A 12,649-nucleotide genomic window follows, 5' to 3' on the forward strand; every position below is an offset into this window, starting at 1 on the left:
CTGAGAATCAAATTGAGAACTCAATCCCTTTTATAATAGCTGCAAAAAAAAAAAAAAAAAACGTAGGAATATACCTAACAAAGGAGTCGAAAGACTTCTACAAGGAAAACTGCAAAACACTGCTGAAAGAGATCATAGACAATACAAACAAATGGAAACACATCCCATGCTCATGGATGGGTAGAATCAATATTGTGAAAATGACCATACTGCCAAAAGCAATCCACAAATTCAATGCAATCCCCATCAAAAAACTACCATCATTGTTCACAGACTTAGAAAAGACAATTCTAAAATTCATCTAGAACCAAAAAAGAGCCTGCATAGCCAAAGCAAGACTAAGCAAAAAGAGCAAATCTGAAGGCATCATATTACCTGATTTCAAACTATATTATAAGGCCATAGTCACCAAAACACCATGGTACTGGCATAAAAATAGGCACATAGACCAATAGAACAGAACAGAGAACACAGAAATAAACCCAAATACTTACAGCTAACTGATCTTTGATAAAGCAAACAAAAACATAAAGTGGGGAAAGGACACCCTTTTCAACAAATAGTGCTGGAATAATTGGCTAGCCACATGTAGGAGAATAAAAGTGGATCTTCATTTCTCACCTTATACAAAAATCAACTCAAAGTGGATTAAGGACTTAAGACCTGAAACTATAAAAATTCTAAAACATAACATTGGAAAAACACTTCTAGACATTGGCTTAGGCAAGGATTTCATGACCAAAACCCCAAAAGAAAATGCAATAAAATCAAAGATAAATAACTGGGACCTAATTAAACTAAAGAGCTTTTGCACAGCAAAAGGAACAGTCAGCAGAGTAAACAGACAACCCACAGAGTGGGAGAAAATCTTCATAATCTATACATCTGACAAAGGACCAATAACTAGAATCTACAACAAACTCAAACAAATCAGTAAGAAAAAAAAATCCCATCAAAAAGCAGGCTAAGGACATGAACAGACAATTCTCAAAAGAAGATATACAAATGGCCAACAAACATATGAAAAAATGCTCAACATCACTAATAATGAGAGAAATCCAAATCAAAACCACAATGCGATACCACCTTACTGCTGAAAGAATGGCCATAATCAAAAAAAGAAAAAAACAGTAGACGCTGGCATGGATTCGGCAATCAGGGAATCCCACTTACACTGCTGGTGGGAATGTAAACTAGTACAACCACTATGGAAAACAGTGTGGAGATTCCTTAAAGAATTAAAAGCAGAACTACCATTTGATCCAACAATCCCACTACTGGGTATCTATGTAGAGGAAACAAAGTCATTATTCGAAAAAGATACTTGCACATGCATTTTTATAGCAGCACAATTCACAATGGCAAAATCATGGAACCAACCCAAATGCCCATCAATCAATGAGTGGATAAAGAAACTGTGATACATATATATAGACACACACACACACACACACGGAATACTACTCAGTCATAAAAGGGAATGAATTAACAGCATTTGCAATGACCTGGATGAGACTTGAAACTATTATTCTAAGTGAAGTTACTCAGGAATGGAAAACCAAACATCATATGTTCTCAATGATATGTGGGAACTAAGCTATGAGGACACAAAGGCATAAGAATGATACAATGGACTTAGGTGACTTCGGGGGGGAGTGGGAGGGGGCAAGGAATAAAAGTCAACATATATGGTGCAGTGTATACTGCTTGGGTGATGGGTGCACCAGGATCTCACAAATCACCACTAAAGAACTTATTCCTATAACCAAATACCATTTGTAACCCAATAACTTATGGAAAAATTAAATAAAATTATACTTAAAAAATAAATTATATCAAGTGGCTGATTGGATTAAAGAAAACTAAGACCTAACTGTATGCTGCCTACAAGAAACTCACCTCACTTGTAAAGTCACACATAGACTGAAAGTGAAGGGATAGAAAAAGATATTTCAAGCACATGAAAACCAAAAGTGAGCAGGAGTAGCTATATTTATATGAGACAAGACAAACTTCAAGTCAAAAGCTCTAAAAAGAGACAGAGAAGACCATTATATACTAATAAAGGGATCAACTCAGCAATAAAACAATTATAAATATATATGCACCCAACACCAGAGCACTCAGATATATAAAGCAAATATTAGAGCTAAAGGGAGTGATAGACCCCAGTGCAAAAATAGTTGCAGATTTCAACACCTCATTCTCAGCACTAAACAAATAATCTATATAGAAAATCAACAAAGAAAAATTGGATTTAAACCATACCATGCACCAAATGGACCTAACAGACATTTACAGAACATTTCACCCAACAGGTGAAATGCAGGATACATGTTCTTTTCATCAGCACATGAAACATTCTTCAGGACTGACCATAGGTTAGAAATAAAACAAGTCTCAAAAAAAAATTTTTTTTTTTCAGATGGAGTCTCACTCTGTTGCCCAGGCTGGAGTACAATAGTGCAATCTTGGCTCACTGCAACCTTTGCCACCTGGGTTCAAGCCATTCTCCTGCCTCAGCCTCCCAAGTAGCTGAAACTACAGGCATGTGCCACCATGGCCAGCAAATTTTTATATTTTTAGTAGAGACAGGGTTTCACCATGTTGGCCAGGCTGGTCTCAAACTCTTGACCTCAAGTGATCCGCCCGCCTCGGCCTCCCAAAGTGCTGGGATTACAGGCATGAGTCACTGCGCTCGGCCTCCAAATTTATTTTTTAAATCAAAATCTATCAAATATCTGACCATAATGGAATAAAATTAGAAATAAATAATGAGAACATTTGAAACTATACAAATACATGGAAATTAAACAACATGCTCCTGAATGACCAAAATGAATAAGAAATTAAGGAAGAAATTTAAAAATTCCTTGGAACAAATGAAAATGGAAACACAACATGCCAAAACGTATGGGACACAGCAAAAGCAGTAGTGAGAGGCAAGTTTATAGCAACAAATGCTTACATGAAAAAACTAGATTTCAGATAACCTAATGATATACCTCAAGCAATTAGAAAATCAAGAACAAATCAAAGTCAAAATTGTAGGAGACACAAATAATAAAGATTACAGCAGAAATAAATGAAATTGAGAGTAAAAAAAAATACAAAAGATCAACAAAACAAAAAGTGGGTTTTCTGAAAAAAAATAAACACATTCAACAAACCATTAACTAGACTAAGGAAAAAAGAGAGAAGACCCAAATAAATGAAATCAAGAGCAAAAAAGGGGATGTCCCAACAGATACAAAAAATAATTCCAGGGTACTTTGAATTACTGTATGTCAAGTTAGAAAACCTAGAGGAAGTGAATAAACTCTTTGACATATACAATCTGCCAAGGTTGAATAGGGAAGAACTAGAAAACCTGAACAGATCAATACAAAGCAATTAGATTAAATCAGTAATAAAACGTCTTCCACACCTGTAATCCCAGCACCTTGGGAGGCCAAGGCATGTGGATCATTCAGGGCCAGGAGTTTGAGAACAGCCTGGCAAAACCCCGTCTCTACTAAAAATTCCAAAAATTAGCCAGGCATGGTAGTGCATGCTTATAATCCCAGCTACTTGGGAGGCTGAGGCAGGAGAATCACTTGAACCTGGGAGGCAGAGGTTACAGTGAGCCAAGATTTGGCCACTGCACTACAGTCTAGGTGACAGAGCAAGACTCTGTCTCAAAACAATAAAATAAAATAAAATATATAAAATAAAATGTAAAATAAAATAAAGTAGTCTTCCAACAAAGAAAAATCCAGATGGTATCCTTGCTGAATTCTACTGAACCTTTAAAGAAGATTTTTTTCTTACATGGGTAAATCATGTAATGCTGAAGTTTGAGGTACAAATGATCCTGTCATCCAGGTAGTGGGCATAGTACCCAACAGGTAGTTTTTCAACTCTCCCCACCTCCCTCCCTCTTCTCCCTAATAGTCTGTTGCTTCCACCTTTATATCCATGTGTACTCATTGTTTAGCTGCCACTTTTAAGTGAGAACATATAGTATTTGGTTTTCTGCTCCTGTGTCAATTTGCTTAGGTCAGTGGCCTCCAATTGTATCCATGTTGCTGCAAAGAATGTGATTTTATTCCTTTTTTATGGCTGTATTCTATGGTGTATATGTATCACATTTTCTTTATCCAGTCCAGTGTTAATGGGCATCTAGGTTGATTCCATGTCTTTGCTATTGTGAATAGTGCTTTGATGAATGTACAAGTGCACATGTGCTTTTAGTAGAACAATTTATTTTCCTTGGGTATATACCCAGTAATGGGATTGCTGGGTTAAATGGTAGTTCTGTTTTTAATTCTTTCCGAAGTGGCTGAACTAATTTGACATTCCCACCAGCAGTGTTAAGCATTCCCTTTTTCCTGCAACCTTACCAACATCTTTTTTGTGTGTGTGACTTTTTAATAATAGCCATTCTGGCTTGGTGTGGTGGCTCATACTTATAATCCTAGCACATTTTGGAGGCTGAGGCAGGAGGATTGCGTGAGGCCAGGAGTTTGAAAGCAGCCTAGGTCATACAGTGAGACTCCATCTCTACAACAAATAAAAGTATTAGCTGGGTGTGGTGGTGTGCACCTGTAGTCCCAGCTACTCAGGAGGCTGAGGTGGGAGGATCACTTGAGCCCTGGAGGTGGAGGCTGTAGTGAGCCAAGATCGTGTCACTGCACTCCAGCCTGGGTGATAGAGTGAGACTCTGTCTCCCAAAATAAATAAAATAAAATAAAACAAAACAACAATACTACCCAAAGCAATCAACAGATAGATTGCAGTCACTATCAAAAAACTAATGGCATTCTTCAGAGAAATAAGAAAAACAATCCTAAAATTTGTATATAACCACAAAAGACCCCAAATCGCCAAAGCAATCCTGAACAAAATGAACAAAGCTGGAGGTATCACACTACCACATTTCAAATATACTACAAAGCTCTAGTAACCAAAACAGCATGACACTGGGATAAAAACAGATACATAGACCAATGGAACAAAATAGAGAATCAAGAAATTCATCCACATATCTATAGACAACTGATTTTTGACAAAGGTGCTAAGAATACTCATTGGGAAAAGGACAGTCTCTACAATAAATGGTACTGGGGAAACTGGAGGTCCTTATACAGAAGAATGAAACTAGTCCCCTACCTCTGACCCTATTTAAAAATCAACTCAAAATTATCAAAGACCTAAATATAGGACCAAAAACCATAAAACTACTGGAAGAAAGAATAGGAGAAATGCTTCAGGACATTGGCCTGGGAAAATATTTTATGAATAAGACCTCAAAACACAGGCAACAAAAGCAAAAATAAACAAATGAGATTACATCAAACTTTAACCTTCTGCACAGCAAAGGAAACAACAGAGTGAAGACAACCTATAGAATCAGAGAAAATAGTTGCACACTAATCATCCAATAGGGGATTCATATCCAGAATAAATAAGGGACTCAAATATCTTAACACCAAAAAACACTACAAAAACAACAATCTGATTTAAAAATGGGTAAATGACCTGAACAGACATTTCTCAAAAGACATACAGATGGCCAACAGGTATATGAAGAAATGCTCAACATCACTAATCATCAGGGAAATCAGGGAAATAGAAATTAAAAAAAAAAATGAGGTATCATCTCACCCCAACTATGATAGCTATTACCAAAAAGTTAAAAAATAACAAATGCTGGTAAAGATACAGAGAAAAGGAGCTCTTATATACACTGTTGGTAAGAATGTAAACTAGAGAAGTCACTATGAAGAATGATATGGAAGTTCCTCAGAAAACTACAAATAGAACTAACATATGATCCAGCAATCTCCCTACTGGAAATTTATCCAAAGGAAAGAAAATCAGAATACTGAAGAGACATCTGCACCCCCATATTTACTGCAGTGCTATTCACAATAGGCAAGATATGAAATCAACCTAGGTGTCCAACAACAGATAAACACATAAAAGATAAACACATAAAAGATAAACACATAAAAGAAAATGAGTTACACACACACACACATACATATCATATACATAATGGAATACTATTCAGCCACAAAAAAGAACAAAATCCTGTAATTCGTGGCATCGTGAAAGGAACTGGAGGATATTATGTTCATTGAAATAAGCCAGGTACAGAAAGTTAAACACCACATGTTCTCACTCATTTGTGTAAGCAAAAAACTGTTCTCACTCATGTGGAAGCTAAAAGTAGAACAGCGGATACAAGAGGCTGGGAAGGTTAGGGGAAAGGATGAGGAAAGGAAGGAATGGGGTAGATTTGTTAATAGACACAAAATTACAGTGAAATAGGTGGAATAAGTCCTATGTTCTATACCACTGTAGGATGACTATAGGTAACAATAATATATAGTTTCAAACAGCTAGGAGGATACTGAATATTCCCAACACAAAGAAATGATAAAGTTTGAATGTATACGCTAATTACCCTGATCTGATCACTATACATTATATGTACTGAAACTTCACTATGTACCCCATGAGTAGGTACAATTATTATTAGTCAAAAAAGTAAAATGAAAAAAAATGCAAACAGCCATGACAAGTTTCACTACTTTACATAATTTAGATTTACCAAGATTAAGTGCTACTTCTTATTCGACAAAGTGAGTTATGCCTTTGCAATACTTGAGATATTTTCCTTTTCAAATAGCCATTGTTTCTTTTTAAAGTGTGTAGATTGAACGGTATTTGTTTTTTCTTTAATAAACAAAGACTACTCTGCCAATTTCTGTACTTCATTGAAAAGAGATTTATTTTTAGTGCATTTTTATAGCACCTTGCCAACTACAAATTTCTGGAATGTACTCAACATAAAGAGTGAAAAAGAAAATATAAGCAATTCAAATATATACTTTGACATATAAATGTAGGACAGTTCTGTGTCCTATTCAATGTCATGAAAGGTATAGTAGTTGGTAGGTAAAAAGAAACCATGTTGTACTCTGTTGTTGACTAATTGTGGTTACCTTACTTATCAATAAAATTGGAAGTATTATGCTCACATTTTTCACCTGTGGGTACAAGGAAGCCTGGTTGAAGTCCTCTCCTTGAGAGGCCTGGATTTGTTCACCTACTCAGATTTCAATTGGCTTTATAATAGGTTTCCTTATGTGCCTCATATTGGCTCCAGGTTCACTGGGTTTAAAAGGAGCCAAAGCACCATAAGGTTTTGGCAAAGGAAGAGTGGCCTCTGCTTCTGGGATGTAGGCATTTGGACGCTGCTCTGCAGTCGTGTAAACACCATTGGGCATCTGGCGATTATCTGCTTCCAAGAACTCCTGCAAAGAATGATTTTTCCTTTTCAGTTCTCTGAAAACGCTGGTGAAGTCACTTTATCCTTAGGTCCCAAAAGACGCAGCTGGCCTGGACAGTCTTTGACTGTGCTAGCTGATACTCCCCAAAGGGATGGGAGGAGTAGGAGGGTGGAATCACACCACACACACACACACACACACACACACACACACCCCCACCCACCCACCCACCCCTCATTGGAATGGGCTGTATTGCTTCAGCATCACATTATTCCTGGAGTTTAGGGTTTTTCAAAGACTGCTTCGTGGGTCCTAACTATGTTTCCACCTCAATATCTGTCATCAAGCACTAATTATTTCCCTGTTTTTGACAAAGGCAGAGCAACATATTTCCTTTGGTAAGTCATTGGTGAGCAAATATTACAATGGAAGAGATAGAGGAGTAAAGTGCAACCAGAGGAGGAAAACGGTCACCAGCTTGCTCTGAACCGCAACGTTTTCGAGATTTTGCCTGTGCCTCTGGAAAACAGAGTAATCACTTACTGCACTAAAAAGCCCTCTGATAAATGACAGTGGGACACCACAGGTAAAATCTGAATGCCCTAAAAGGAACAGTCCCAGGTGGTGCGGAAATTATAAATCATGTAATTTATACCTGTGCTCAGGTATTCCTAGTGTGTTTTGAATGCAGTTTTGTCTTGGGTTCAGGAGCAAATAGGGACCCTTTTGGTGACATCCACTGGACAGTTTGAGTGAGTTGTACATCTGGAGGATGTAGACTCCTTGGAAAGAGATGCCTAATTCCAGTCTAAGAATACTGACAGGTCATGGGGGTAGGCAGAAGATCTGGTATCTAACTTGCAGGGGGAGTCAGTGATAGACCTAGCCTTAGGCCAGAGGACTAAGGTGGGAAAATAAAGGGGGGCCGCTGAGGCCTATGATGTACATCGAGCATCTGCAGAAGGCATGGCAACTATAATGTGGGTGGAGGCCTCACTGTATGCTGTGGAGGCCACAGCAGATGAACATGGAACAGTCAGGTGTGGTCTGAGCAGAGGTGCCAAGACAGAGATTGGAGACTTAGAGACAAGACCGATGCCAGCCTGGTCGTCACTATGCTGGTGGAAGGCCATGATGTTCAGCCTCGGCAGCCCAGGATGTAAGGCTGTGGGGTGGGACCTGTGCTTGCTAAGTGTTCTTCAGTGAGTATTGTGGCACTCTGGATTACTGCACTTTGACTTATCTATAGAATATCTTTAAACACACTTCTGATGACTGTTGGGACTGTGTGTGGTAGAGTGGGGAAATTTTTCTTATACTGTGGGATGAATGACCCCCTGAAAGCAGCCCCTGCTGGCACCCTTTAGAAAAGCAATACAGGAGCCAAAGCCTACCTGAGACTTTTCAGCGAGGGCCAAGGCATGCATTTCTTCATCTCGAAGGACCTTCAACCATTCTTTCTCAATTTCCTTATTGAGTGGCAGACCTTTTTCTATCCTGGAATTGCAAGTGAAGATGAAGTCTTCTTTCTCCCTGACTTCCTTTTGGAGTTCAATGGTTAGGGCTTGTTTCATGGACAGCTCAGCAACAACAGCCATCATTTTCTCAGTTGCATTTTTTATCCTTCTTTGATAGCCATTCATCTAGAATTAAAGAGCCCAAGGCTTAGTCTATGTATGCGGTCCACGAAGACTTAAAATGGCAGGCTGCTGGCCGTCTATAATGGTGGGGTGCATTTTTGCCTGAAGGAAGGAGGGTCTAACTTGGAATTCACAGAAATTAAGAACTGGAAGAGACTGCAGAGATTGAGCCGAACGCCCTGGTTGTGTAAGGACAAGGAGAGAACAAGAAAAGGATTTGTTTATCTAGTTACTAGATTTCAAGGTGGATAACATTAAGGAGAATAGGTTAGTGCCCATTTTTAAGCATTTTTAAGAGGTGAGAAGGAGAGGTGAAAGGATGTTTTTTTTTGTTTGTTTGTTTTTGAGACGGAGTCTCGCTCTGTCGCCGGGGCTGGAGTGCGGTGGCGTGATCTTGGCTCACTGCAAGTTCTGCCTCCTGGGTTCACGCCATTCTCCTGCCTCAGCCTCCCGAGTAGCTGGGACTACAAGCGCCCAACACTACACCTGGCTTTTTTTATTTTTAGTAGAGATGGCGTTTCACCATGTTAGCCAGGATGGTCTCGATCTCCTGACCTTGTGATCCATCTGCCTTGGCCTCCCAAAGTGCTGGGATTACATGCGGGAGCCACTGCGCCCAGCCAGGGATGTTCTTTTTTTTTTTAAATTAAAATAAAGACAAGGTCTTGTTCTGTTGCTCACACTGGAGTATAGTAGTGTGATCACAGCTTACTGCATCCTGGAACTCCTGGACTCAACCGCTTCTCCTGCCTCAGCCTCCTAAGTAGATAGGACTATAGCCATGCACCACCACACTTGGCTAATTTATTATTTTTGTAGCCATGGGGACTTGCTGTGCTGACAAGGCTGGTTTTTAACTCCTGGGCTCAAGCAGTCTTCCTGCCTTGGCCTCCCAAAGTGCTGGGATTGCACGCATGACCCACTGTGCCCAGCCAAGAGTGTTCTTGATGCCTAAATTCTAGCTTAATTTGACGTTATTAGTTTGTCACTTATCCAGGGGCAAAAATCTGGTAGAACTAACGTTCCTCTTTGCTTATGTAAGATGATCAGCAGAAGTTCTGCATCTGAAATGACTTTTTAAATGAAAACCGTCACACTGACATGTTGGCGTTATTGATAATTCCTGGTGTGCATCATTACTAGGTCAGAAACATGCATGAGCCGAGCTGGGGAAAACTTAGTCAATAACTTAGAATGAGAGCTGTTCCTGGAGTGTTTTGTCTGTTTGTTTTGAGACAGGGTCTCACTCTGTCACTCAGGCTGGAGCACAGTGGTGTGGTATCAGCTCACTACAACCTCTGTCCCTGAGGCTCAAGTGATCCTCCCACTTCAGCCTCCCAAGTAGCTGGGACCACAGGTGTGCACCATCACACCTGGCTATTTGTTTTTGTATTTTTCATAGAGATGGGGTCTCACTATGTTTCCTAGGCAGGTCTTGAACTCCTGAGCTCATGTGATCTACCCGCCTTGGCCTCCCAAAGTGCTGGGATTACAGGCGTGAGCCACTGCGACCAGATCTTTTTTTTTTTTTTAAACCTATTAATATCAGCTATTTAGCATTAATACAGTTAAAAAGTAGCACTAATTGGAAAAAAAAAAATCTCAAAAGGCAGGAAAGAAGTAAAACTGGAATTAGGGGTTCCTGTAATCTCTCTGTCTTATAAATGGTAGAATCCTTTAGTGTGATAGCCATAGGGGGCAGTTCAGTGGTGATACCTTCTACCTGGCAACACTCACCAGTTCCGCCTACCTTGCCTTATTTTTTCTTCACATCATGTCTCACTGCTGATATGATACATGTTTTTCTCTATTTGATTAGTCTGTTATCCTGTAAGAATGTACTCTTCATGAGGACAAGGACTATTTGTTTTACTCATCATCATAGTCCCAGTGCTCAGGACAGTGCTTGGAATATAAGAGGCACCCCTGCCCCCAAATTAAAGTTGAATATTTTCTGAATGAAGGAATGAATGAACTCTTAGTCTGTTTCATTCTTTGTTCTTGGACCAGGATAAATTGGGACATGCAAATGAGCTTCCAAATACTACACCTAATGTTGAATACCTTCCTCTCCTAAAGAGCATATCCGGTCACATCTGTACCTCTGCTTAGAGGAATGTTACGGCTAGTGATTTACCTGCCTCTGAAAATGTAATAACTGATTATTATATACAAATTTTGCCTCCTTAATGGTAGGTAATATAAATTTTTATGACTTCTATACTGAACTAATTTTTAGGAAGCATGTATCGAATAAAAATGACTACCACTAAAAACTTCAATGAGTCGTAAGTTTTGCTATTTTTATTTGACTTTGACACTTCGGCTTTGACAACTTCCACTAACAGACTGATCAGTCCAGCAGCACTGGTGCAATTCACAACTTTAAGTCATAAAATAAGAAATGCTAAGACTTAGATAAGCTAATGCACTTTGAGTGAATTATCATGTCTGATGTGTCTTTAAATGTTGCTGCCTTTCCTTTTTTAAATGAATTTCCTTTTCTTTGGGGGGAGTCATTTTCCACTCAACCACTGCACACTTGAGTGTGTATGTCCGTCTGTGTAACTAGCCAACTTCCCTTCTCTTCCATAAATTAGAAAACAAAGCTTCGTATTATTCTGGGTTGCTCCAAGTCTTAACTGAGATTTCCCACTTTCTGCTCCCACTTCTGTTGGGAAATTTGCAAGAGGAGCCATAAGCTATCTAGGAGGAGTGAGGACTTGATGAGATGTGCAATCTTGTTTAATGTGGCTAGGCCACTTATGTGTTCGACTGTGTAATACTTGCAACAACTTCGGCTATCACACCCATTACACAGATGAGAAAACTGAGTTTTAAGATCATTTGTCCATCTTTCTCAAGGCCATTTGCTAGTTTTGATAAATCATAGATCTGGAATCTGAATGTCTTTCTACTTTCCAGTTCTGCCTACTATGAGATTATCATTTCAAATGGAGGGGGCAGTGAAATCTGGGGAGGAGGAAGAAGCCAATGGAGAGCATGGAAGGTAGGGAAAGGAAAGGGGAGAATGATTGTTAGACTAGGACTCAGCTGTGCTGGAGCTTTCCTGGCTATGGAAAGTGGCCGCTATGTACATTTCCCTAGCATTACTGTTGCTTTCCAGGCAACTCTGCCATCAGCTTTGATAAGTCAGGCCTCAGTGAAAATGACTTCCCCCAAGGAAAGGGAAATTCATTTTGCAAAAGGCAGGCAGGCAACATTTATTTAAAGGAATATCAGACATGCTAATTCAGGCAAAGTGCCTGAACTTAACTAAGCCTTAGCATCAGTCCAGTGGCAGACGTGTGACTCACAACTTTACCTTAGTTTATGAGGCAAAGTTGTGATTTGCATACCTGCCACTGGCCTGATCAGTCTATTCATAGAAGTCATCAGAGCAGAAGCATAAGAGTCAAATAAAAATGGCAAAGGTAGTCTAAGATTTACAATCATTTCTTGTTTAGTGTGCCACATGTGCTTCTGAAACAGAACTGGTTATTCATCTTGTAAGTGTTTTTCTAGAGCCTGGTATATGCTAGGCACTGGGGAAATTAAGAACAAGGAACAATTGCTGCCCTCAGGAGCCCACAGTCTCTGGTGTGGGTATTACCATTATCTGTTTTCATCTGTCTCTCCCTACTAGACCCTGTGAGCTTCCTATGGTGTAAACAATGTGTCCCTTCCTCTTTGTTTCTGAACTCATGCCTAGCATGAGTGTAGCACATA

At 39.4% G+C, this 12,649-nt stretch overlaps 1 protein-coding gene across 24 annotated transcripts in view; it reads right to left on the minus strand.

Moving 5' to 3' along the window:
- The window catches only part of CCDC146 (coiled-coil domain containing 146), a 245,750-nt gene that overhangs the window by 49,469 nt on the left and 183,632 nt on the right, over positions 1–12,649 (minus strand). For 23 of the 24 annotated variants that reach the window (XM_074035692.1, XM_045387559.2, XM_074035688.1 and 20 more), the window contains 2 exons: positions 8,675–8,923; positions 6,752–7,304 (listed from right to left, as the gene is read on the minus strand). In XM_074035692.1, the coding sequence (XP_073891793.1) occupies positions 7,101–7,304; positions 8,675–8,923 (453 nt within the window). In that variant the 3' untranslated portion in view covers positions 6,752–7,100. Of the gene's footprint in view, positions 1–6,751; positions 7,305–8,674; positions 8,924–12,649 lie in introns of those variants that run through there. The other variant, XM_045387553.2, reaches the window with a different exon arrangement.

The sequence above is a fragment of the Macaca fascicularis genome, chromosome 3 (genome assembly GCF_037993035.2).
Source record: "Macaca fascicularis isolate 582-1 chromosome 3, T2T-MFA8v1.1".
NCBI classification, from domain to species: domain Eukaryota; kingdom Metazoa; phylum Chordata; class Mammalia; order Primates; family Cercopithecidae; genus Macaca; species Macaca fascicularis.